This window comes from Eretmochelys imbricata, chromosome 10 (assembly GCF_965152235.1).
Source record: "Eretmochelys imbricata isolate rEreImb1 chromosome 10, rEreImb1.hap1, whole genome shotgun sequence".
Taxonomy (NCBI): Eukaryota; Metazoa; Chordata; order Testudines; family Cheloniidae; genus Eretmochelys; species Eretmochelys imbricata.
Window position 1 is genome coordinate 2,217,209 of NC_135581.1, and position 23,653 is coordinate 2,240,861.

At 38.0% G+C, this 23,653-nt stretch overlaps 1 protein-coding gene across 5 annotated transcripts in view; it reads right to left on the reverse strand.

Annotated features, from left to right (window-relative positions):
* The window catches only part of TNRC6A (trinucleotide repeat containing adaptor 6A), a 77,843-nt gene that overhangs the window by 27,586 nt on the left and 26,604 nt on the right, over nt 1-23,653 (reverse strand). For 2 of the 5 annotated variants that reach the window (XM_077827522.1, XM_077827521.1), the window contains exons 3-6: nt 21,538-21,628; nt 17,053-17,074; nt 7,827-8,174; nt 1,332-1,379 (exon numbers count right to left, since the gene is read on the reverse strand). In XM_077827522.1, coding sequence (XP_077683648.1) covers nt 1,332-1,379; nt 7,827-8,174; nt 17,053-17,074; nt 21,538-21,628 — 509 coding nt within the window. Of the gene's footprint in view, nt 1-1,331; nt 1,380-4,574; nt 4,596-7,826; nt 8,175-17,052; nt 17,075-21,537; nt 21,629-23,653 lie in introns of those variants that run through there. The other 3 variants (XM_077827525.1, XM_077827523.1, XM_077827524.1) reach the window with 2 other exon arrangements.

Genomic DNA, 23,653 nt, shown 5'->3' on the forward strand with positions numbered 1-23,653 from the left:
GCAGTGAAGATTTTCAAGAGTTCATGGAAAGAAGAAAATATTTTGGAGCTGTGGTTCCCCATATTATGGTACTGCTAACACAATTACAAAGGTTGCGGCAATGAAAATTTTATAAGAAAAGGTATTAAAAGAATTATCTGAATCAGCAAAGATAATGATAGCACGTTTCATACTTGAGGTATTATAATGTAATGAGTAAAATGAGGGAAGTGCAGTTACTGTGTAAGCAAACAACCACTACAATGTACTCCAGCAACCCAAAACCATACATGTGAGAACTTGTTTTGTTCAGAGAAAGATTATGACTTGAACACCAATGTTATCTTCCTTTAAATTAGAATCTTTAGCACCCTTATGCACAGATATGTGGGAGGAAAAGCCTTCAGTTTAATATCTCAATGGAAGATGACAACTTTGTCAGTTCTTGCCTCTTTCTACGCTACGCAGGAGCCAGTCTCAACAGAATATATGAACAAACAGCCTTCAGGCTCAGAAGCAAGTGACCTAGTTGTAACTATTCTGCTAAAAAAGCCTATTAAGTTACTAAACTTCCAACACAATTTAGCACAAGTTAAAATGTCTAGACGTAGGTTTGCTGCCAACAGCTCATTCTAGGATATTGTCAAGCACATAAGTACCCAAACATTATTCAGCAAAAGTCTGTTCTTAATAAGTACTCTGCATGAACCTTAAAAGGAGCTGTATACTGTATTATCTGTAATTCTGACTGACTGACTGACTAGTCTAAAGAGAAAAACATCCGTCTAAGCTTCTGAGATGTAAAAAGGGATGAAAACTATAACACTGAAGGCTGATGGATCCTTCAGAGTTACGGGACACGTGAAAGCAGCCAAAAAAACACAGACAACTGAACGTTTTATATGGCTGTTGCTAACCGAGGGGAAAAAACACTTCTTGGTTTTATGTTACTTAACTAGCTGAAGGAACAAATCAGAACCTGAAATTTCATATTACTATGGATACTTATTGACGTATATAATACAGTATTTATTTAGTATCAGTGGTCACAATTATTTATCATATACAGCACTTAACTGTGCATTGGAACATACTGGTGTAGTCCAGAATTTTGCCCCAGAGAATTTTAATATAAAATTAAGAACTCATAACATAATAGTATATAAGTGCATAAACAAACAGTAAGCATTTAAGTCAGTCATACACATTAACAGTCAAGCTTCTAAAACAACCAACCAACCAAGAAGCAAAAAATCAATAGATAATTGTGCAAGTAGTTACTGAAATGTGTAACTCTTATACACATACACGTAGTGCACAACAAACATGAGACTGAAATAGGTATGCATCACCTGACTGGTTAGGGGAATGGCTGACCAAGTCCCGAATGGGAGGCATGCCTATGAAAAAGCAAAAAATTACAGAATTGTTATTGAATTAAAGTATTCCTTTGGGATTATTCCACAAAGCAATCAATTATTTTAGAACCAGTTTATTATCACTCTCTCTCAGAAAAGAAGTTTTTCCTGTCAAAAGGGCAGTCCATCTTCATTAGCTAGTGTTAGTAGCTGCAAATTATAAACCATCTCATATAGCTGTAGAAGCAGCAATAAATGCTAATGTATCTGACAAACACTTCAATTTTTTACTAATATCCTGCCAAGACAGCACTGCATATGTGAAAATTTTGTCTTTATAATTTTGCATTTCATTTTTGCTCAGTGTTTCCATTCCTACTGGATTTCTATTACCTTGAAGTTGTTTTAAAATTAACAAACACCCGAAGTATAAATAGTTTCAAAAATTCTTGACTTATAAAAAATTAACTGGACTTGTTAGATAGGTAGTTTTTTGCGATTAATACAAAGCTACCGTAAAATAGTCTCTTGTTAAACTCATGAGACTACTATAAGAATCACAGAATTGAACATTGCCCTCTAGCACAGTGGATCTTAATCTTTCCAGACTACTGGACCCCACTCAGGAGTCTGATTTGTCTTGCATACTCCAAGTTTCACCTCACTTAAAAACTACAGCTTATAAAAATCAGATGACATAAAAACACAAGTGTCACAGTACACTATTCTGAAAAAATGCTTACTTTCTCATTGTGTGGGCATATGAAAATTTAGTTTGTACTGATTTCGCTAATGCTTTTTGTGTAGCCTGTTGTAAAACCAGGCAAATATCCAGATGAGTTGATGTACCCTCTGAAAGACCTCTGTATACCCCCAGGGACATGTGTACCCCTGATTGAGAACCACTGCCCTTGCCCATCCCTGGTCTCACTATTAATCTAATTATCTCGCAATATCCTTGGACAGTATGATTTATTCTTCAGATGAAAGCCCTTTATCTGCTCATATTTTGCTTCTTGGTTTACTATAAATTTGTATTGCACCATAGGACCTAGCCAAGTTTGTTTTGGATGGGCTGACTAAACCAAACTTCTAAACACTACATACACTTTTTTGCTAGCTTCTGCCTCCAGCAACAGATTAACATTTGCTATTGACAATGTATGCAATCAAACAGTGTAACATTTTTAAATCCCCCTTGCTTCCTCCTTACTCTCTAAAATCTATTACATTTCAGATTTAGAAGGCTTCCCAAATTAATTTGAGCCCCACGATTACTAAGAACTTTTCAAACCCAACCCCTCTTTTTTTTTTTTTTTTATCAAATTACCTAGGGCAGCTTGAATCACATATTGTTTCTGCATGCTCCTGTTTTAATACAATTTTACAGTGGCATTTTCAAGGCAAAAGGATAAAAGGAGACTTACCCAAAATCAGACAAAGACTCAAAGTAACTCAGCCTGGATTAGAGCCAAGATCCTGATGGCTTCTAATCCGTTGCTCTCCAGGGAAGTACCTCTTAATGTGCCTCACAGGTTTAAATAATTTGTAATAGCCATATATACAGCTCACTGTAGCAAGCAGTTAGTGGTCTAGTAACTATCTGCTTATCACTTTGGTTCATATTACAAACTAATGAAGATTTCAAGATTGTCAAGATAGAAGACTGGGTTGTCATGGCAGAAAACAAAAGAGGAAGGATTTATTCTGAAGATCTACCTCACATGGTTTACAAATGGGGCAAAGTTTTGATAAAGAAAACTATTATGACTGGCATGAATATATTCTCATAAACAAGAGCTAGCTGTAAACAGATCTCAGAAAGCATTTCCCTTGGTTTCAGCCTTAAGAGTGTTCCATAAGTTAGCTCCATTAGGAAGACTTGAGGAAAATGGATTCACCACATGTTCTCAGAGTACAAATATAACATCTACTTGTAGAGCTATTAGGACCTTCCCAAACTAGCTTTACAGTTAAACAAAACAGACTAATTTTCAAAATGGAGAAGTGTGGGTCCACAGGGAATATAGGCAATAAACTACCTTTTATTGCAGATAAATATTAGTTAAGGATGCCCAGTCCAGAAAACTTACGATCAGTCTACACTGGCCAGGGAAATCAATATTAGCATAAATTGTTAATCTGCCTTCCCTGGCCTTTACAGAGAACCTAAAAAACAAGAGGTTAAATTTGCTTTAGGAATAACTCACAAAAAGCCTGTATTTAGATGTTGGGCATCTGACAGACACTCAGAGTCAAGATTCAGATATCTGACAGCTCCATTCTAACCTCACCTTAAAATGCCGAGAGGATACAAGCACATAGAATACAAAGTTCTATTTATTTTAATTTGTGAATATCAGTTTGCAAAACTTGTACAAAATGAGGTGAGTTAGGGAGAGAGTTTTCAACTCTAATCTTAATTCCCTCATTTTTATGGTTTTGCAGGGGTTTTTCATATTGTTCACACATTAGAAAAAGCCCATCAATTATACACAAATTAGTTGCCAGCTTTTATTTTTCTTCTGAATCTCTTGCAAGCCTATTTAAATCAGAGGTGCTTTGTTCACCATCCACAGTCTCATTCTGTATTGACATAATTTGTGTTTTCAGAACATCACAGGGTTAAAGTTGTTAGAGCAGGATGTGGATATTCACTCCATTGACTAAAAATATCTTCACTTCTGTAGATGTGTGAAGGACTTTACAACCTCAGGACAGTACCAATCCCTGGTGTTCTTGTTAAACAGTTGCTGGAGCCATGCCATCAGGGTATATGGTACACTCTTTCAAATAGGTTTCAGAGCGGTAGCCGTGTTAGTCTGTATCAGCAAAAAGAACAAGGAGTACGTGTGGCACCTTTGAGACTAACAAATTTATTTGGGCATAAGCTTTCGTGGGCTAAAATCCACTTCATCAGATGCACGCAGTGGAAAATATTTGAAGTGGGTTTTAGCCCACAAAGGCTTATGCCCAAATAAATTTGTTAGTCTCTAAGGTGCCTCGTTCTTCTTTCAAATAGGTTACAGGTTTGCATATTATCTCGTCCTGCTTGTTTGGTCTTACCATCTGGGCTACTGAATGTACTAAAGGGACATTATCGTATCTTTTGGAAAGAGGTAACCAGGGTGCATTTGGTGGAAGAAGGTTCCATGAGTCTTATGCAAATCTCGATGAAAGCAATATATGCATTAGGATGGGTTTCAAGGCTTGGACATTCTTCTTGACTTTACTAACCTCTCGTCTCCTAGTGAAGTGCAGAATTCTTTGCTGAACATCTCATCTGCACAAAGACGTTCTTTTAAAAGCGAAGGACTTTAAGAGATTACTTTACTTTCCTGATGTTCTGATATCTTTAATTTCTGGAATGGGATACTAGTACTAGTGAGCGGACCTAAGATCTTTTTTGATGGCTGGGGGAAGGAGAAGAGAGAAGTAGCAAAACAACATGGAGATTAGCAGATTATTCGCATCAGTTTTCTTCAGGTATGATAGCAGCAAGTGACATCTTCAAGTAGCTCTTATGCAGCCAAACTATGGTAGTCTCCAAAGCATGCTCTACGCTACACTGTTTATTGCAATCCATTCTTTGTACTTTATCATCTCATCTACAGATCTCAAAGCACCTTACGAACATTAAACCTCCACCCCTCTGGACATTATCCCTACTTCATACATGAGGAAATGAAACCTTAGGTCACACAAAAAGCATGTGGCACAGATGGGGGTAATTAACTATAGACCCATTCTGACTCTCATACGTGACAATTCCATGAGACTAAAATGCAAAGTGACAAGGAATCCGGTAACGCAGTGAATGTCTGGGTGCAACAGCTCACACAGCCTGTTTTGAGAAATGGAAGAAGGATGGCCAACTGGATTATTCTCTCCTCTCCGGAAAAGTTCCATGGGCCCTTTTATTGACCATCTGGACAATGAAAGAATCAGGAGGGACCTAGATTTAACATCTCATTCAAAGAATAGCAGCAGCTCATACCCTTAATACAACACTGCTGTGTCACTACTGGGGGAAGAAACCAGGATCTTCTAGCTCAGAGATTACTCAGCCATACTAGTAAGTGCTCAGTATTACAATAAACAAAGCCAGAAAGAGAAGAAGTGTCCACTTAGCTGTAAATAAATATTTTCCACAGGTTGGAATCCTATAAACCACATGAGAAGAAAAATAAATAAGACTCTTTATAAGACTGTGTTGGAATGTAATACTCACAACATATGTAACCAGTTTCTAACAGTTTGCCTTGAGGGAGAAATTTTTAATAAACTACACGTGAATCTTTCTTTGACATCACAGGCCACAAGACTAGATCAACAGACAATAAACCTATGGAAAAAAATTTTATCTGTAAAAAACTAGTTGTTTTTTTTAAAACCTGGTTAACTGTGCTCATTCTGTTACAAACACAAAACTGAAGAGTATAATCCCCAATATAAGAAATTACTACCCAGATTAAAAAAAAGCCATCCAACAATCCATACTATTTTAGTTTAGATATGCATTTGTATAGTGTTTGACAGCAACATACCCAACAGTTTACCTTCATTTTAAATAGTGCTACCTTCTAGATTCTGTGATGAGTTCAAGGATATAAAATGGAGCAAAGTATCGAGGTTTTCCTCAAGAATTCTTTTAAAAAGGAAAATCACCTTTTTGTAACGGGAATGCTTTACATCATAACCTCTGTAGCGCCACACATCAGTGGTCTTAAGAAATACTATAAATTACAGCCAAGTTTAGATGGCTCAGGTGAAACAGTTGTATCATAAATGCTAAATGTCTTTCAAAAAACTAAATGCAGCTACAAAAACCAGCCTAAGAAACACACACACTTATGAAGATGATGATGGCTGAGCGTGGAATACCAAGATGCTTTGGAAATTCCTGGAATTGAGTTATTTCTTTCCAGTCAAGAATACATTACCTTTATCTTACTAACAAAAGATCAGTAAATTATAACCTAGTTCATTCATTAAAATTGCAAACTTATTCATAGATTCCAGGGTCAGAAGGGACCATTGTGAGCATTTAGTCTGACATTCTGTATAACACAGACCATAGAACTGACTCAAAATTAATTCCTAGGGCAGGTCTTTTCGAAAAAGATTCAATTTTGATTTAAAAATGGTCAGTGATGGAGAAACCACCATGACCCTTGGTAAAATGTTCCAATGGTTAACTGCTGTCACTGTTAAAAATGTATACCTTATACATCCAACATATGAACTCTTTATTATACTGTTGTGAAAGTATTTGAAGGGTAGGTTGCTCAAGCCAACGAGGACGAAGAAGGATCAGAGTAAAGAGTTTATGAAAAAAGAGAAAATACTGATATGAACAGCAGTCATTCTCCTCTCAGATCCCAGAGAAGCAGATCCTGGAAGAGGCCAAGATACTCTGTCAGCAGAGATAATACTTGGGGTTAGAGCCCTGCATGGACACAAATGTATACCCGCACATGCATATATCCGTGCAGATATCCATAAATTGGTATCAATGGAACCGCAGGGCTCTCTCAGGAACCGCAGCAGCGAAAGGAGCAGAACATGGGGCTGCCGCTCCCAGGAGCCAACACCCTGCGCCAGCAGCTCCTCCGGCATGGCTGTACTGCCCGCAGACCCATTCCCCTCACTTCCATTCAGCTGTCGGTGTCTCCTGTCTGGGGGCGTGCATGCCGTCCAAACACAAGAGTGCGACGAGGGACAGCTGCCAGTGAGCCTGGTGCCCGCCCAGTGGGCTGGGTGGGGAAAGTACAGCCACAATGGAGAAGTTGCCAGCATAGGGTGCTGGCTCCTGGGAGCGGCGGCACCCGTGTTCGGCTCCTTTCACTGCTGCAGTTCTCGGGAGAGCCCTGCGGTTCTGCGGATACTGATTTATATCCATGGATATAAATCTGTATCTGCGCAAGGCTCTACTTGGGGTACATGAACAAATCTAATCTCTTTAGCAAAACAAACCTTAACATCAGAATAATGGCTTTGATTTTTTTCACCCAGAAATTCCAGGTGATGTCACTGGATCTGAAACAAGAAGCTTATTTTGAGGATGCTATTCAGATTCCTGAATATTGGACATAGCTCTAACGCACAAACTTGTGGCAGAGTCTTTACGTAAAGGGGTTCCCTTTAAAGAGACCTTTCTGATCAAGATGGGGATCTAGAAAAAGGATCTTAATATTCACCTAAACTTAAACCTATATTGTTCAAAGGTAGATATGCAACTGTATAGTACAGAAACTGCATTAATCAATAACTAAGATGAGCTGGGAATGATCAGAGATTCAGTTAAAAGGAAGATAGAGCACAGGAGACCATGTTTTAAAGTTAACGCTTAACATGAACAACAGACACTGGAGAACTCTCTGTCCATTTACCCTAAAATGGATTCTGTGTTGTACCAATTCAATCATTCTAATCTAGTTACTAATAAAATATCTAACCTCACTGAAAATAAGTTACTTCCTCTCTCACCTGACTGTTTTTTGCTGCTGCTGTTCGGCACTTCTCCGTTGGTCACCGGTTGTTTACTTGTGACAGCACTGCCTCCTGATTGGCTGTTTAATACTTTAGGAGTGGATCCCAGGTTTGCAGCTATCACTGGTAACTGCTGACCTCGCTTTAAAAGCTGTTTCTGTTCCTGGTGTCGAAATCGCGGTGGTACTTCACGAGGAGGGTATCGAGGCAAGGTCTGCTGCTGCTGCTGCTGCTGATTGTTGGCTGTGGCCCGCTTGGCATTATTATTAGTGCTGGTTGCTGTGGAAGTGACGTTAGAGGTGACCGGCTGAGGCTGGCTTACACTGGTCTTTGTTTGTTCTGGCACTAACCCACACCAAAAAAAAAAAAAAAAGATAAAAGTTGAAGAAAATTAATCACAGGTACAATAGTTTTCAAAACTCGAAAAGAAAAACATGTTTTGGGTAGGGTATAGATTATGGAATGGCAATATTTGCTCCTATTAAAGCTGCAACCCAGTTTCCACTATAAGCCTTGCTATATGCACATATGCATACGCTATTTTCTAGAATTGGTATTACTAGTAATAGCAGGTTTGGCTATAAACTCATAACAAATTATCCCAGCTCAAGTCTTTTATTACCACTCCTTACAAAGATCCTAACTTTTTTGATGGATCAGCACTTCAACAGATCGAGTCTGTTTTAGCAACTGAAGCAAAACTACATTTCCCAAAAAATTAAAACAACTTTAAAAAAATCTGGGTTGCATTATTTCCTACAGTGGGAAATTTAAAAAATCCTTGGTGTACATGTCTTTTATGAAGTCAAGATAGAAGAGAACACAAGGCAAGGCTAGGAACAAAGAGAATGAGTGGTTAACACTCGCCTGTCTTGTCAATCCTGACATCCAAAGTCTTCACCCAGTCCATTATCAGTAGAAAGTGATAGCATAAATACCATGCACCATTTGACATGACTGCTTGCTTGCCTCCACGGATGAAATGCCAAGCATTCAGCTTAAATGAAATCAGAATTACCTTTCATAACCTTGACAGCATGGCCATTTTTAGGTGTGATTGAGGCCAAAGAATTTGCAAAGGTTGTGTGTGGGTGTATACACCACACATGAACTGTGAATAAACAGGTGATTACAGCATTCATGGCTACCTGTTTAGTTGCTCCATCACACCAGTACAAACACAAACAAATTAAATGAAACCCAGAAAGGTACAGGATGGAGTACCTGGTTGGGCCTGGTCTGCTAAAGCACACAAATACTCTAAAGGTGTGGAATGCTTTATAGTAATTACGTTTAGAGAGCACGCACAATTTAAAAAAGTTTAAACCAACTCTATTGTTGTCACTGTAACACACTTTTTTCAAGTCCACTATATATAGCAATGATCACACACAATTGTGCACATGTTCAGTTTACTTTTCCTTTGATAAAGTACGTACAGAAGGATATTAGGTTGTGATTTTCAGAGCTGACTGGAGAATTTAACCACAAGTGTCCTTGAAATTAATGGGAGCTGCAAGGTTAACTTTGAAAAGCTTAACCTTAAACAATATTATAAAAAATGCTTGCACAACTATTGTCTCAATAGCCAGGTCCTGAAGGTACAATTAAAACTGTAAGGCACTCCTACGGCTAAGTGTGTGATTGTTGGGTGTTTCGGGTCCTATTAAAATTAAGCTTGAGTTACTATAAAGTTTTGTTTATCTTCCTTTAATAGTAACTCTGCACATTAGTATGCTTTTAACATACTCTAGGCTTTTGATTGTAGCAGCATTTCCTAAACCATTTCTTTTTGTGTTTCATTAAACAATTCCCTAGTGTGCTAGAAGCAAGAACAAAATGGTCAAATGAAAAAAAATTACAAAACATGAAAATCAAACAACATTATTCACTTTCAGGTACAAATGCAAGTGAATACAACGGTCTGGTCTTAGAAAAATCTAAGCAAAATCCAGCTCCCTGAAGCTTTGTTTTAAAAAAAAATTCCAATATAGGGAATATGACTGTTGCTTTTAACATGATTAGGTAAAAAATACACATCCCTCAAGAAAGGCACACACAATTCTATGCTCCTTACAAAAATGTGTGTCCTGTGGGATCAAATCTGTTACCCAAGTGTTAACAGAGCACCCACCTGTCTTAGCGCCAAGAATTGCAGTGATCAGTTTTTCAGTCTACGGAAAAAATGACAAAGCCCAAAGAAAGATTTTGTATATAAGGGATATTTGGAGCATGTACGCGATTTCTTCTCCAATGGAGGTCTGACCGTTATAAATCCTTGGTATAAGTTTCAAGGGCAGAGAGAGGGATACGCTATTTCAGGTGATTACAAACATGTACACCACCACAGTACCACCATCTTCCACTGCTCTGCTACAGCAGTGATCCAGTTCTACTCTATTTCACAGCTGAATGGAGGGGGACAGAATTAGGTAGAAGAATGGCCATGACATAAGTCAATTTAATGCATAGGAGCCTGGATAGGGAAGATATTCACAAGTAATTAGACAAACCAGTAAGTTGGATAAAATGACTAACACAGTATTAGATTCTGCTGATGTAAGAGTTCTGTTACCTATTTTAGAAAGCTACTGAATTCAGATCCTTAACGACATTTCACCTGCACACATTCAACAGTGTATGAATGACCTATGATCAAATGCATTTAATGTTCAAAAGTACAATTCAATGCCTTCAAAAATTCTGAACATATTTCCAATCTATTCCTTTCTAACATATTCCTCTTGCTTTGTTCTTTAAATCTTAACATTAATGAAATACAATCTAAAATGATTAGGAGGGGAGGGATAGCTCAGTGGTTTGTGCATTGGCCTGCTAAACCCAGGGTTGTGAGTTCAATCCTTGAGGGGGCCGTTTAGGGATCTGGGGCAAACATTGGGGACTGGTCCCGCTTTGAGCAGGGGGTTGGACTAGATGACCTCCTGAGGTCCCTTCCAACTCTGATATTCTATGATGCAATAGAGGAAAAAAATTTATATTCCTCTCTGCACTTCTAAACCAGTAATTTTTCTTACTGGTAAATCTGCATTATAATTAATATAAATTACTTATAATTATGCAGAAGTTATTTTAAAAAACTTCATACTACTTTAGTCCATTTACTAATGCAACTCAGACATTTAAAGAGTTGATCTTTCATATACCAAACTCCACTTCACCACCCACAAGTCTTCTGTTATTTAACTTTCTAGTAATCTACATTTTATCAATATACCTTTTGATGCAACTGGTCATAATGTCTAATCTTTAAAGTTAAAAAACCGTACTTTAAGCTTGATCTAAAAAAGTCTGTTGACAGCAGTAAATGAAAACAAACACACTACTTCCATACAGTCTACCAGCATTACTCCACCAACAAAGTACTTATAAATAACTGCACTGCTTAGTTTTAATCCATTTTTGGTCACCTGGTATTGTTTGTATGAATTATACTGTCTTTCTATTTACACTGTAAACTCCTTGGTGCAAGGACTGTTTTATTACAGCACATAATGTCTTGTTGGTGCTCAATAAAATGATAATTTTCACTTCACCTAGTATTCCTTCCACAGTAGAATTATTCCTTGCAGATTAAATACAAATCATTTACATATGACATTCCAATGGAAGAGAACTGGAGTTAGAAAAAAATCACTCCAGAGCAGAACGGCAACAAAGCAACATTCATTCCTAATTTCCTTATTTAAGCCCCTTTAAAGCACAGTAAGTACATCTTAATTAATTGAACTAATTCCTGGTTACTCATTCATTTGTTAACTATAAAATGATAGAGCATATTAGTAAATGAGATCCCTTTTAGTAAAATAAACCCCAAATAGCTACAGTATGAACAGTACTTTTTCTAAACAAATCAAAAATTACATACAGATAACACAAGAAATATATTTACTTGGTAGATAAAAGCAGTAACAGAATGATTCATTCTTTGTGTAAAGATTGACAAATTCAATAAAATGCAACCAATGTTCAGGTAAAACATTTTTAGTTTGAGCCATGTTTTCTCTACTGTCTACAGTCAAATATGCTTTAAGATGCAACTTAAAGTTTCAGTTATTTTCAACTTAATCAAATGTATTATTGACGTCTTCAGGCCCTATACAACCATTTATCTTAACTAAGTGACAGGCGGTGGGGGGAGGAGAGGGAAGAAATCACACAATTTGTTAATTCTTTCCAATTGTATTTTATAATCAGCAACTTCTCAGAAGATTAAACTAGCTCTGTTGCTAATATCTCACTTTAACTAACCTTTTATTGCTCCAATACGACTATTATAAATTCCAATACCCCTTAAATCCCAGAAATGTGTTATAATCTATTTCTCTAATTTAACACTTAAAAAACAGTGATAAAATATTGTTTAGCACATCAGTATTTTGCTCTACATCACCCTAAAGTCAACTTTGTTAATGGACTTACACTGTATTACTCCTAATTTTCTTGACAAGCAGCAGCAAAATTACAAAATAATATAAGGACAGACATTTTCATAAACAAACCTGCTGAAAACCCACAAAGCAGTGGAAGTTGAAGTTACAGTCAGCACGACCGTGACAGAAACAACAGTTTACAGAGAGATTCCAAAGAAAGACGCTTCCAACTTGTGTTGCTTTCCCACTCTGCAGATTTCATTAGAAAATGGAGGAGAAGCATGGTGTCATTTTACTGCTACAAGAGTACTGCTTGCCAACTCCTCCTGGAGTAGGGGCCCAGTGACAAACCCCCCCTCCCCAATAAAAAAATGGCAGCTGTTTGAACTTTAATGCAGATGGAGAACAGTTTCACTCAAACAAAATCAGTTTACATAGATCAAATCAACGACTAAAGCACACAAAGAGCAGCACCAAACTGTCATTTAAGTGTTCTTTTCTTATTACTGCTTAAGCTGACCACTTAAAAATGTACGGTAATACACTTTCCTTGCATGTCATGCCCCAAAGAGTTGTCAGTTCTGGAATGCTGAAGGGCAAACAGAGGAAGTCTGGCTTTCAAGCTGACACACGTAAGATGTAATGCTAGAATTTTCGTTGTGGAAAAATGGCCGCAGCTGTAAGCTCAGCTAGCTGATCTGGAAAATATCTAACTGTTTGCCAATTCATTAACCCCTGCAGATCCGTAGAAAGGTAAATTATAAGGCATTTATATAGGTAGTTTTAACAGCAAGTATTCATAGCTCAGTTCAATTTTTTCTTTTTTCTACTTATAAGCTTTAAAAGCTAATATACCAGTTTTCCATTAAGGTAAAGCAGTAATATAAGTGGAAAACAAAACTTCTGAGAGCATGGACAGTTTTGTTTCACAGAGAACAGATGAATGAGAAGTTTCAAAGGTAGGAAATATGAGTAAAGGAATTCAATTCCATATCCAGTTATTTTTAAAGGCACTTTCTATTTCAGTGGTGATCCAGAGTTTATCCTAGTCTGCAACAAAAGCAGTAGTTTTATGCCTACTCCCTCCACAAAACAGGGAAATTTAGAGAAAAAGTTGAAAAAAAATCTGAACTGATGATCTAACTTTTGTTATTTTGCAAAGCACTAGAAGACTCAACAGCACGAGTGACAGCAGGAATATCAGCCTTAATCCAATCGCATAGTTTGTAAAACTATTTCACTGAAATATTACCTAGGTATCTTGAAATACAATATGTAAAGGAAATGTTTCACATTACAAAGCACTGTCCTGCACACACGTACATTTGTATTTACAGTGACAGCATCTTGTTTGCTGAAGAGTCTAGGAAGCTGGTATTTTGTGACAAAATTCAAGCTAAATACTCATTGTATAACGTTTGGTTTAGCATAGGGGTTCTCAAACTCGGGGTCGGGACCCCTCAGGAGGTCGCGAGGTTATTACATGGGGGGGGGTCACGAGCTGTCAACCTCCACCTCAAACCCCACTTTGCCTCCAGCATTCATAATGGTGTTAAATATATAAAAAAGTGTTTTTAATTTATAAGGGGGGGGGTTGCACTCAGAGGCTTGCTATGTGAAAGGGGTCACTACTAAAGAAGTTTGAGAGCCACTGGTTTAGCATATAGCGTACGATGCCATTTTCTTTGCACAGCTGAAGTGGGGTTTGAGAGATTTCTTTTGAATGGGATATTCATGATGAATGGGGAGGTTTGTTTACCTTGAATAGCATTACAAGTAAAATGCAATAAAAGCTATTATACCAAGCTATTGTGTAAGTTAGAGTAGACCACCACCACGTTTGACAGTTCAATAGCACATTTAATTGGAAAAAAGATCTCAAAGCACTTTCCAAACTTTACATTTTATTTATATTAGAGTACCTACAGGGTCCCAATCGAGATGAGGGACTCTCTCGGCTAGGTGCTGTACACATACATAGTGTCCTCCTCTGAGGGACTTAGGAATTATTGAATGGCTGAATACATTTAAACCTAAACAGCTGGTAAAATGTTTAACTTAAAAACCAGCCGCATACAAAATACAACTTTTTATGTCAATGCTAGTGTATCAAACAACCTAGATGGAGCTACTATAAGGTGGGTGCATAACTGGTTGGAAAACCGTTTCCAGAGAGTTGTTATCAATGATTCAAAGTCAACCTGGAAAGGCATATGAGTGGGATCCTGCAGGGATCTGTTCTGGGGCTGGTTCTCATCGATATTTTCAATGATTTAGATAATAAGAGAGTACACTTATAAAGTTTACAGATGATACCAAGCTGGGAGGGGTTGCAAGTGCTTTGGAGGATAGCATTAAAATTCAAACTGATATGGACAAACTGGAGAAATGGTCTGAAGAAAACAGGATGAAATTCAGTGAGGATAAATACAAAAATACTCCACTTAGGAAGGAACAAATCAGTTGCACATATACAAAATGGGGAATGATTGCCTATGAAGGAGTACTTCAGAAAGGGATCTGGGGGGTCATCGTGGATCACAAGCTAAGTATGAGTAGACAGTGTAACACTGTTGCAAAAAACAAAATCATTTTGGGATGTATTAGCTGGAGTGTTGTAAACAAGTCATGAGAAGTAATTCTTCCGCTCTACTCCACGCAGATTAGGCCTCAACTGGAGTACTGTGTCCAGTACTGGGCACCACATTTCAGGAAAGATGTGGACAAACTGGAGAAAGTCCAGAGAAGAGCAACAGAAATGATTAAAGATCTAGAAAACAAGACCTATGAGGGAAGATTGAAAAAATTGGGTTTGTTTAGTCTAGAGAAGAGAAGACTGAGAGGAGACATAACAGTTTTCAAGTACATAAAAGGTTGTTACAAGGAGGAGGGGGAAAAATTGTTCTTCTTAATCTCTGAGGATAGGACAAGAAGCAATGGGCTTAAATTGCAGTAAGGACAGTTTAGGCTGGACATTAGGAAACACTTCCTGTCAGGGTGGTTAAGGACCAGAAGAAATTGCCTAGGGAGGTTGTGGAATCTCCATCACTGGGGAGTTTTAAGAACAGGTTAGACAAACACTTGTCAGGGACGGTCTAGATCAGGGGTCTCAAAGTCCCAGCCACTGGTAATCTGCAGCCCAAGAACCTCCCCACTGCGGCCCGCGGAGAAGAGACTCATGTAGCCATGCTGCTGGCAATGTTTGCTGCAAGCGCTGCCCCCCGCAGCTCCCATTGGCTGTGGGAGAGGGACAAAGATACCATCATACAATATAAACTTTTTCTTTCTAAACACCATCTTCGGTGACATTATTGGCCCGGTGGGAGGATTTGAGAACTGGCACTGGTCCCCAAGGTAAATTGAGTTTGAGACCCCTGGTCTAGATAGTACTTAGTTCTGCCATAAGTGCAGGGGACTGGACGAGATGACCTCTCAAGGTCCCCTCCAGTCCTACGATTCTGTCTGCCATCTTCATTAAGTGTTCAGTCCTGAACCCACTGAAGTCAGTGGCAAAACTCCCACTGCCTAACGAGTTCAAGATCAAGCCTTAAGAGCCAGATTCTGTAGGCAATGGTACTGGATGCACAAGATGGCTGCAGATCCAGGATTTAAGGAAGTTAGTCTCCTAATGTAGGTTCATAACTCCAATTAATGGAAAGGACAGTGCATTAAGACCCCCATCACACACAATGTAGAAGTTCTTTTTGCCTCAAAGCAGTGAAACGTAAAGGTACTTTTATTCCTTTGATTTCTGTCACCAGTTTTCATATATTTCTAATAGATCATTAAAAAATACTTCCTACCCACACAACCTTTAGTGTATTAGGAGCCTATTATGCTACAGAATTTAGCTTTTCTGTGCAAGTTGTCAACTCAATTAATCCACTGCAAATTGAGGAAACTAGATATAAACTCATCTTAAAGTAACAGGTAATTACTACTGCATACACTAGACAGCAGGATGAGAAAGCACCTTTATATGCAGAATTCACCACCTGATCTTGAACTATTAGGACTAGCTAACACACTTCACTGTTAAAAAATTTCGAGTAATTTGTCTCAAGGCTTAATATTTAACGAAACAGCGTTTCTAAAGATAAAGGATTTAGCAAATGTTAGCCCCCTGCATAAATATACAACGAACACAACCTGAATTAGAATGCAAAAGGAAGTTAAGTAGATAAGTATTTTCTTTATCTTAAAAATATAGCAAGTACTTGAAAGGAATCAAAATATATAATACAAATATTCAAATTAATCACAATACTCCCAGTTTGTTTTTGAGCTAAGTTAGAGCTCATGGACATGGGAATCCGAGCCCGTTACACCAAGATGAAACTGCTGGATGTGTCATTTCAATGATAGATGGGCAATTACTGTGCCTATTACTCTGATGTCCAATTGCACTAATAGCACATTTGGAAGAACTGCCTCAAACAGATTAACTACATCCCATGACCTACAACACGGCTGGATTGGTAGGAGGATGCAATTTTTTTGGCATTTTTTTTAAAATGAAAGGAAAAGAGGACGAGAAAAATAAAGGAGAGGAAGATAAAGTAGAACACTGCTTGTATGTACAGTGCTGTATAAATAATTAAGAAAAGGCGAGTAAGAGTGAAGGAATATACCAAACTATTAACAATTTTCCATTACCTTTTCTGTTTTTTTTTTAACTGCTAAATATACCATTGGCACTCTATGTTTTCCCAGACCCTAACTTTTAAGGCTGAGTCAAAATGTTTCAGACCTCCCCACCCCTTTTAACTCAAACACAAATTAAAACACCTACTCAAACACTACAAAATATAAATAGCTTTAAAGTAACTTACCTTTGATTTTTTGTTCAATGGCCTACAACAAAAAAGAAACAGTGTTAATAATTTGTACAGATTGTTCTTTTCTGATATTTTGCCTGCATCTGTATAGTCTCACAATAGACTCCTGCCTTTTCTTTTAACATGTTTTGGTACATCTAAAGTGGACAGTTGAAGATCATCTCCCCTCTTCCACCAGCCCTCACTTTATGGCTGCAAAGCTGTTTAAAAACATTATACTAACACAAGACCAAATGGATCACACATTCATTTCTAATCCAACCCAGTTTAGACTGCGTTCCTTTAAAAATGGGTTAAAATTATCAGCATTTATTCGCATGGCAAAAGTCATAGGAGGTAGAACAATTTTTAATTTAGCTAATGAAAACTGAACAGATTAAACAATCCCCATCATAACAAACAGAAAAACTCAGAAAGGAGAGAGAGTGCGTGTGCACGCACGCAGAACAAATCTAAAATCTTCACTTTTCAAGAGCCTGCGGAAGTTTGACAAGCTACCTTTAGAGTTACCTGTGAGAAAGGGCCAAGATAAAAGGTTTACGTTGATAAATTGCATCATGAGATAACCAAATGTTTCTCTCTTGCTGCTGTATTGAAGCGCCCCCATATGTGCAGGTCTAATTACACAAGAGAAGACGGTACCTAAGGTGCTCTCAAAAGCACAAAGTAAATAGTGGTTCCCCCCTTCCACCCCGAGCTCTGACTTACAAGTAACACAGATGACTACTGTAACAGAGAGCAAAATATTTTCAAAGCAGAATTGAGGTTTAACTTCACAGTATCCCTTTCATGTGTGTTCATAAAATGTTGTGTTACAATAAATGTTCTGCAGTATAAAATATTCATTAAAATTAATTATGACTTAGTAATATGAGACCTTACCACAGTGCTCTGCAATGAAATCCTTGAGAAGTGGTCAAGTTTGACAGATTTGATCATTATTGTGTTTAAATATTAGCACAGTAAGAAACAGTGAGAGCTGATTATACTGAAAAGTTAATAATGCCCTTTACTATCATGGCCACCCATCTGTTAAAGAAATCAGCAGTTCACAGTATTAGCAAATTCTGTACTTCATATTAATTTTTTTCCCCCAACAACTGATAAAAGCAAGGAAGTGTACGCTGTCAAATCTGGAGGAGAAATTTATTTTGATGGCTAAGGAAGTTTTATAGTAATTTTGAACTGCTGAGTTTTGTATGTGCAATTATTGTTCTGTGCCTAGAGCTCAGCATGCTTGTATGGATATAAAGTGTAATAAAACAGTAGAGCTCCCATATAAGGTGCTCCACGGCAGCATGAAACAGACCCTTTCCCCTTCTGAAGCCAAGTAACATCCTCACTGTAATAACTCTTCCTCTTCTGTCTTTTCCTACTCCTTTCCTCTGAATCCATTAAACAAAAACAACCCCCCCCATACAATTCATGTATCAAACAAAGCTGTGTCTTTTCTCCCCTCCACCACATTCATTTGCTTGTGTATTACCACCTCCTGCCCTACCCTTTGTCAGTATGCATCTTTAGATTGCAAGCTCCTCTGTGTGTATGGATTGTCTTTTTCCCATGTTTGTACAGTTCTCAACACGGCGGGATCTGAAGCCTGGTTTTATTGGATCTGAAGCTTGGTTGCAGATTTTAGGTACTACCATGATATAATATTTTTACTACTACCAAGTTGGAAAGTGCTCTCTCCCACCTCACTTAAGTTAGGACAATCATCACAGCCACCAGGGCCCAGTCACTGAAATTAGGGAAAAAGACTTCCTTGAATACATCCCCAAACCCTGCCATTCCCACCAAAACTTCTACCTGAATGGAGACATCACAAAATTGTCCCATTAACAGGGATACTATAACAAGAACTTCTCCACACTGAACAAACAGCCCATTATACATGTCAGGAAACTTGTTGTTACCCAATATTAAAATCTTTCTACATGTCTTCCACTCCATAATGTTATATCAACTTAGCCTAGCCCTCCAACCCCAAAACGCCTCACTTGAAGACCTGAGGACTTCATACAGACTTTACCATTTATTATACTCCAGCAAAAACAGACTGACTGGGCAATAGTGTATTCGGACAGTACTGTTCTGTAAAAATACTACCATTTCCAGCTGGATGATTTACAAATCTTAGGAGATCATATGGGCCTGAGGCTGGATTTTATCACTGCCACAGCTCTGCTGAATGAGCTTCAAGTTGATCTTTAACTGACAATTCCAGCAGTGGCTCACGAATAGGAAAACAAAGGAGGCAAATTTTTGCATCTCTATAGGTAGTGCATTGGACTCAACTGTCCACAATGATCGGGTGCAAAGGCTACCAACTGACTCTAAATCAGCCCTATTTAGGGGAGTTAAAAAGCCAAAACTTTTTTTAAAGTTAGCTCACACATTTTAATTAAGTCATGTTTAAAAACATGTCGGCACATAGGACAGACAAGGTTTTACTTTTTTTTTTTTTTTTTTAAATGCTAGCTAGGGAGCCTAAAGCAGATCATAACCAGCCAACATTTTTAAAGGTGTCAAGCCCTGTCTGTACAGGATGTGCTGGCACGTTGTTAGACACCACTTAATTGAAATGCGTTTGCTTAACTCGTTTTTAAAAACTGCTTTTTCCTAGTCTAGAGAGCCAGAGCTTCTCCAGGGCCGCAAGCAAGCTAGTTACATTCTACTGCTCTCCCTACAGAGAAACTACTTACACTTCTGAAGAATCAAGCCTAAACACTTAGCATTCTGTTGCTTCTACAGTGAAAGCAGGGGAAATCTTTTGGCTTCTTAAGGACAGTCAGCATGTCCACATGGAGAAAGGAACTAGTTTAGACAGAATTTCAGTAAAGTTCAGTTACAAGGCTGTGTATGTTCAGCATTTCTTTAAAACACTTAAAAAAAATTCTTTCTGGTGCATAGTTTGTCATGGAATGAGTCAAGCTTTCTGCTGGAGACTAAAAAAACCCCAACCAAGCACATTTTGGGGCAAGGATTCCAGCAATGGTAACAGGCAGGTCTACACTAGAAGCGTTACATCAGCACAGCTGTACCGATGTAGTTGTGCTGCTGGTGAAGACGTTCTGTGCTGACGGGAGAGTGCGCTCCTGTCAGCATAATTACTCCACTTCCACGAGAGACGGAAGCTATGCCAGAGGGAGAGCCATCTCCAGCCAACATAGCGTCGGTGTGGACAGCGCTTAGCTCACTGTACTTGCATCACTCGGGGGGTGGGAGGGGGTGTCTTTTCACACCCCTGAGCAATCCAAATTAGATTGGCTTAAGCAGGAATATAGACCTGCCCTTATATTAATATGCAGTGTTTAGCATTGACGTCTATGAAGCACCATCTCAGAAAAAAGTGAAGCCAAAAATCCCATGAGCAAAGACAATCTCCTTTCCAGTTAAGGGCATTGCTGAAAGATTTTGAACCCTAACAGAAAACGATTTATGCATTTGTAATTGAGCACTAGTGATGGAGTTGTACACTACTGAAGCAAGTCCTTATGCAGTTTGTTGTCACTGCTATGAAGATTACAGAGGGTCTCATTCTGAGTTATAAGCAAATACCTCATTTCTTCTAAGGAGTGTTCCAGGAAAAGAGGACCGGATTGGGGTGGGGGGAGATAACAGAACTAGGTGTGTACTTAGTTTATGTAAATGAGATAAACCCCATTATTTTGGGAAGAGATCTGGGTTGCAGAATTGACTAGCCATTTTTCTGCGTATGAACTGATCATTTAACATTAATCAGCAGGATCAAGAAAAAAATTGAGAACTAGGCTTATTTTAGATGTCTCCTTAAAGGAACTGGAAGTCTGAAATGGAGATATGTTCTTAACCAGATTTACAGGCTCCTTTCAACCAGGGCATCTACAATGTTAAATACCAATGACTGACGGATACTGTTTTAGCATTACCCAAAAAGTAATTTTGTATTTTTCTTTTAAAATATCTCAGGAATAATTTTTAGTATTTATTCAATGCTCTTATATCTTCAAAGCACTTTACCATAATTAGTCTTAAACCCCACTCCCTGCTGCCAGTGTTTTAATTTTATCCATCTTTGATAAAGCATATGTGATGAAGAGTCACACTCATCACAGAAGGCTAATCAGATGCATTAAAATAAGGCTAACAGCTAAAAACAACTATCTTAAAAAACATTTTATACTATGTCAGTCTTCACATTGTGTATTCATGGGCTTGCATCCAGAAATGTCCCTATCAACTGAAGATCTGTGAGCTAAATGGATATCTAAACAAGAAATTTAGCTTTGAAGAAACTATGCCTGCAAATTCAGTAAAAATGTTCAGTAAAACAGTTACTTGATGATTGCCTTGTGCTTTGGAAGTGCTATGATTAGATTTAAAAAAAATAGGCTTATCTTTAACAGCTGTACTACAAAAAGCAAAATTAGTCTGAGAAAAAAAACAAAGCCAAATCCTTTTTTTAAAAAAAAAAAAAAACTTAAATGATCCACATACCTTTTTTTGAGCAGCTTCCTTCTTTTTCTTGTCTTCTTTTCTCTTTTTCCTTTCTTCCATCAACTGTTCTTCCTCGTCTTGCACTAAATCCCTGAACCACACAGTTTGTAATTAACTCTCCCAAAATGCATTCAGTAGACATTTCTATTCCTTCATTTATACTCTTTTTAGAAGTGATCTTAAAGAGATATGGGAATTTTATCCCTAATTTGTTGACTGCATAAAATTTCTAAAGGGATCAGTTAGTCTAAATCAAGATAATATATACTGTCACTCTACATCACAAGTGGGAAACGGTTTTATTATGGTGTGTGTTTTAATAGGCCTATTTTCAATATGCAACATCCAGGAGCAGAGATCCTTCCTCTACATCCCTGAAATTGAAACCACCATCACCAAAAACCATGTGCACTACCATTCTCTCTCTCTCTCTCTATATATACATACACACACACACACCCCTTTCTACCAAAGGACATAATTAAGGCTTATTCTTTTTAGTTTACTTTAATTCACAAGTCAGTGTTAGTTCTAAAGGGTTGGTATGATTCCAATACTATTTCATCTTTACCTTCTGCTGCAAATTAGCTCTGAAATTGAACTTTTACATGTCAAATTTGCCCCATCTTCTTTCAGACATAACCAGCTTCCGCAGACAAATGTTAAAATAGCAGCATAGTTTAATAGAGTTGGAGCCAGGAAATTCTTACATAAATTTCAATTCATCCTTACATACTTTATGCAACACAATGTTCACTACCAATGCAGCTGTGCAGCCTTATGATGTATTCTATTCTCACTTTCTAAGCAGTTTTAAAAGCACTCCATTCGTGCAGTTAGAATGGAATTTAGTCCTTTGAACAAGAACGGGAACATATGAATAGAAAGGAAAGCTGAAATCGAAGAGCAGTAAAGATGCAAGTACTCCTACAGACTATGCAGCAAGAAATGGTAAGATAGTAACAAAGACGAACAGTAAGGTTTAAGTAAACTGCAGGCTAAAGGAAGTTTATCAAGGTAATAAAAAAAGTAAGAGTGGCCATATTGGGTCAAGTTCGTGGCTCATCTAGCCCAGTATCTAGTCTCTGACAGTGCCAGATGCTTCAGAGGGAATGAACAGAACAGGGAAATTTCAAGCGATCCATCCCCTGATGTCCAGTCCCATCTTCTGGCAGTTGGAGGTTTAGGGACACCTGGAGCATGGGGTTGTCTCCCTGACTGTCTTGGCTAATCGCCACAGATGGACCTATTCACCATGAACTTATCTAATTCTTTTTTGAACCTGTTATGTTTTTCGCCTTAACATCCCCTGACAAGGAGTTCCACAGGCTGACTGTGGTTGTGCAAGGAAGTACTTCCTTATGTTTGTTTTAAACCTGCTGCCTATTAATTTCATTGGGTGACCCCTGGTTCTTGTGTTATGAGGAGTAAATAACACTTCCCTATTCACTTTCTCCATACCATTCATGATTTTATAGATCGCCATCTTATCCCCTCTTAGTCATCACTTTTCTAGCTGAACAGTCCCAAGTCTTTTTAACTTCTTCTTGCATGGAAGCTGTTCTAACCTCCTCATCATTTTCGTTGCCTCTGTCTGTACCTTTTCCAACTCTAATATATCTTTTTTGTGATGTGACAACCAGAACTGTATGCAATATTCAAGGTGTGTGTTTACCATGGATTTAAATAGTGGCATTAGGATATTTTCTGTTTTATATATATATCCCAGGCCTAATGATTCCGAACATTATTAGCTTTTTTGCTTGCCACTGCACACTGAGCAGTTGTTTTCAGAGAACTATTCATGATGACTCTAAGAGCTCTTTCTTGAGTGGTAACAGCTAATTTAGAACACATTTTGTATATATAATTGGGATTATTTTTTCCAGTGTTCATTACTTCAAACTTAACGCTGAATTTCATCTGCAATTTTGTTGCCCAGTCACCCAGTTCTGAGAGACCCCTTTGTGACTCTTTGTAGTCAGCTCTGTACTTAATTATCTTGAGTAATTTTGTATCATCTGCAAACTTTGCCACCTCGCTCTTCACCCCCTTTTCCAGATCATCTATGAATATGTTAAACAGCACAGGTCCCAGTAGAGGGTCTTGGGGGACC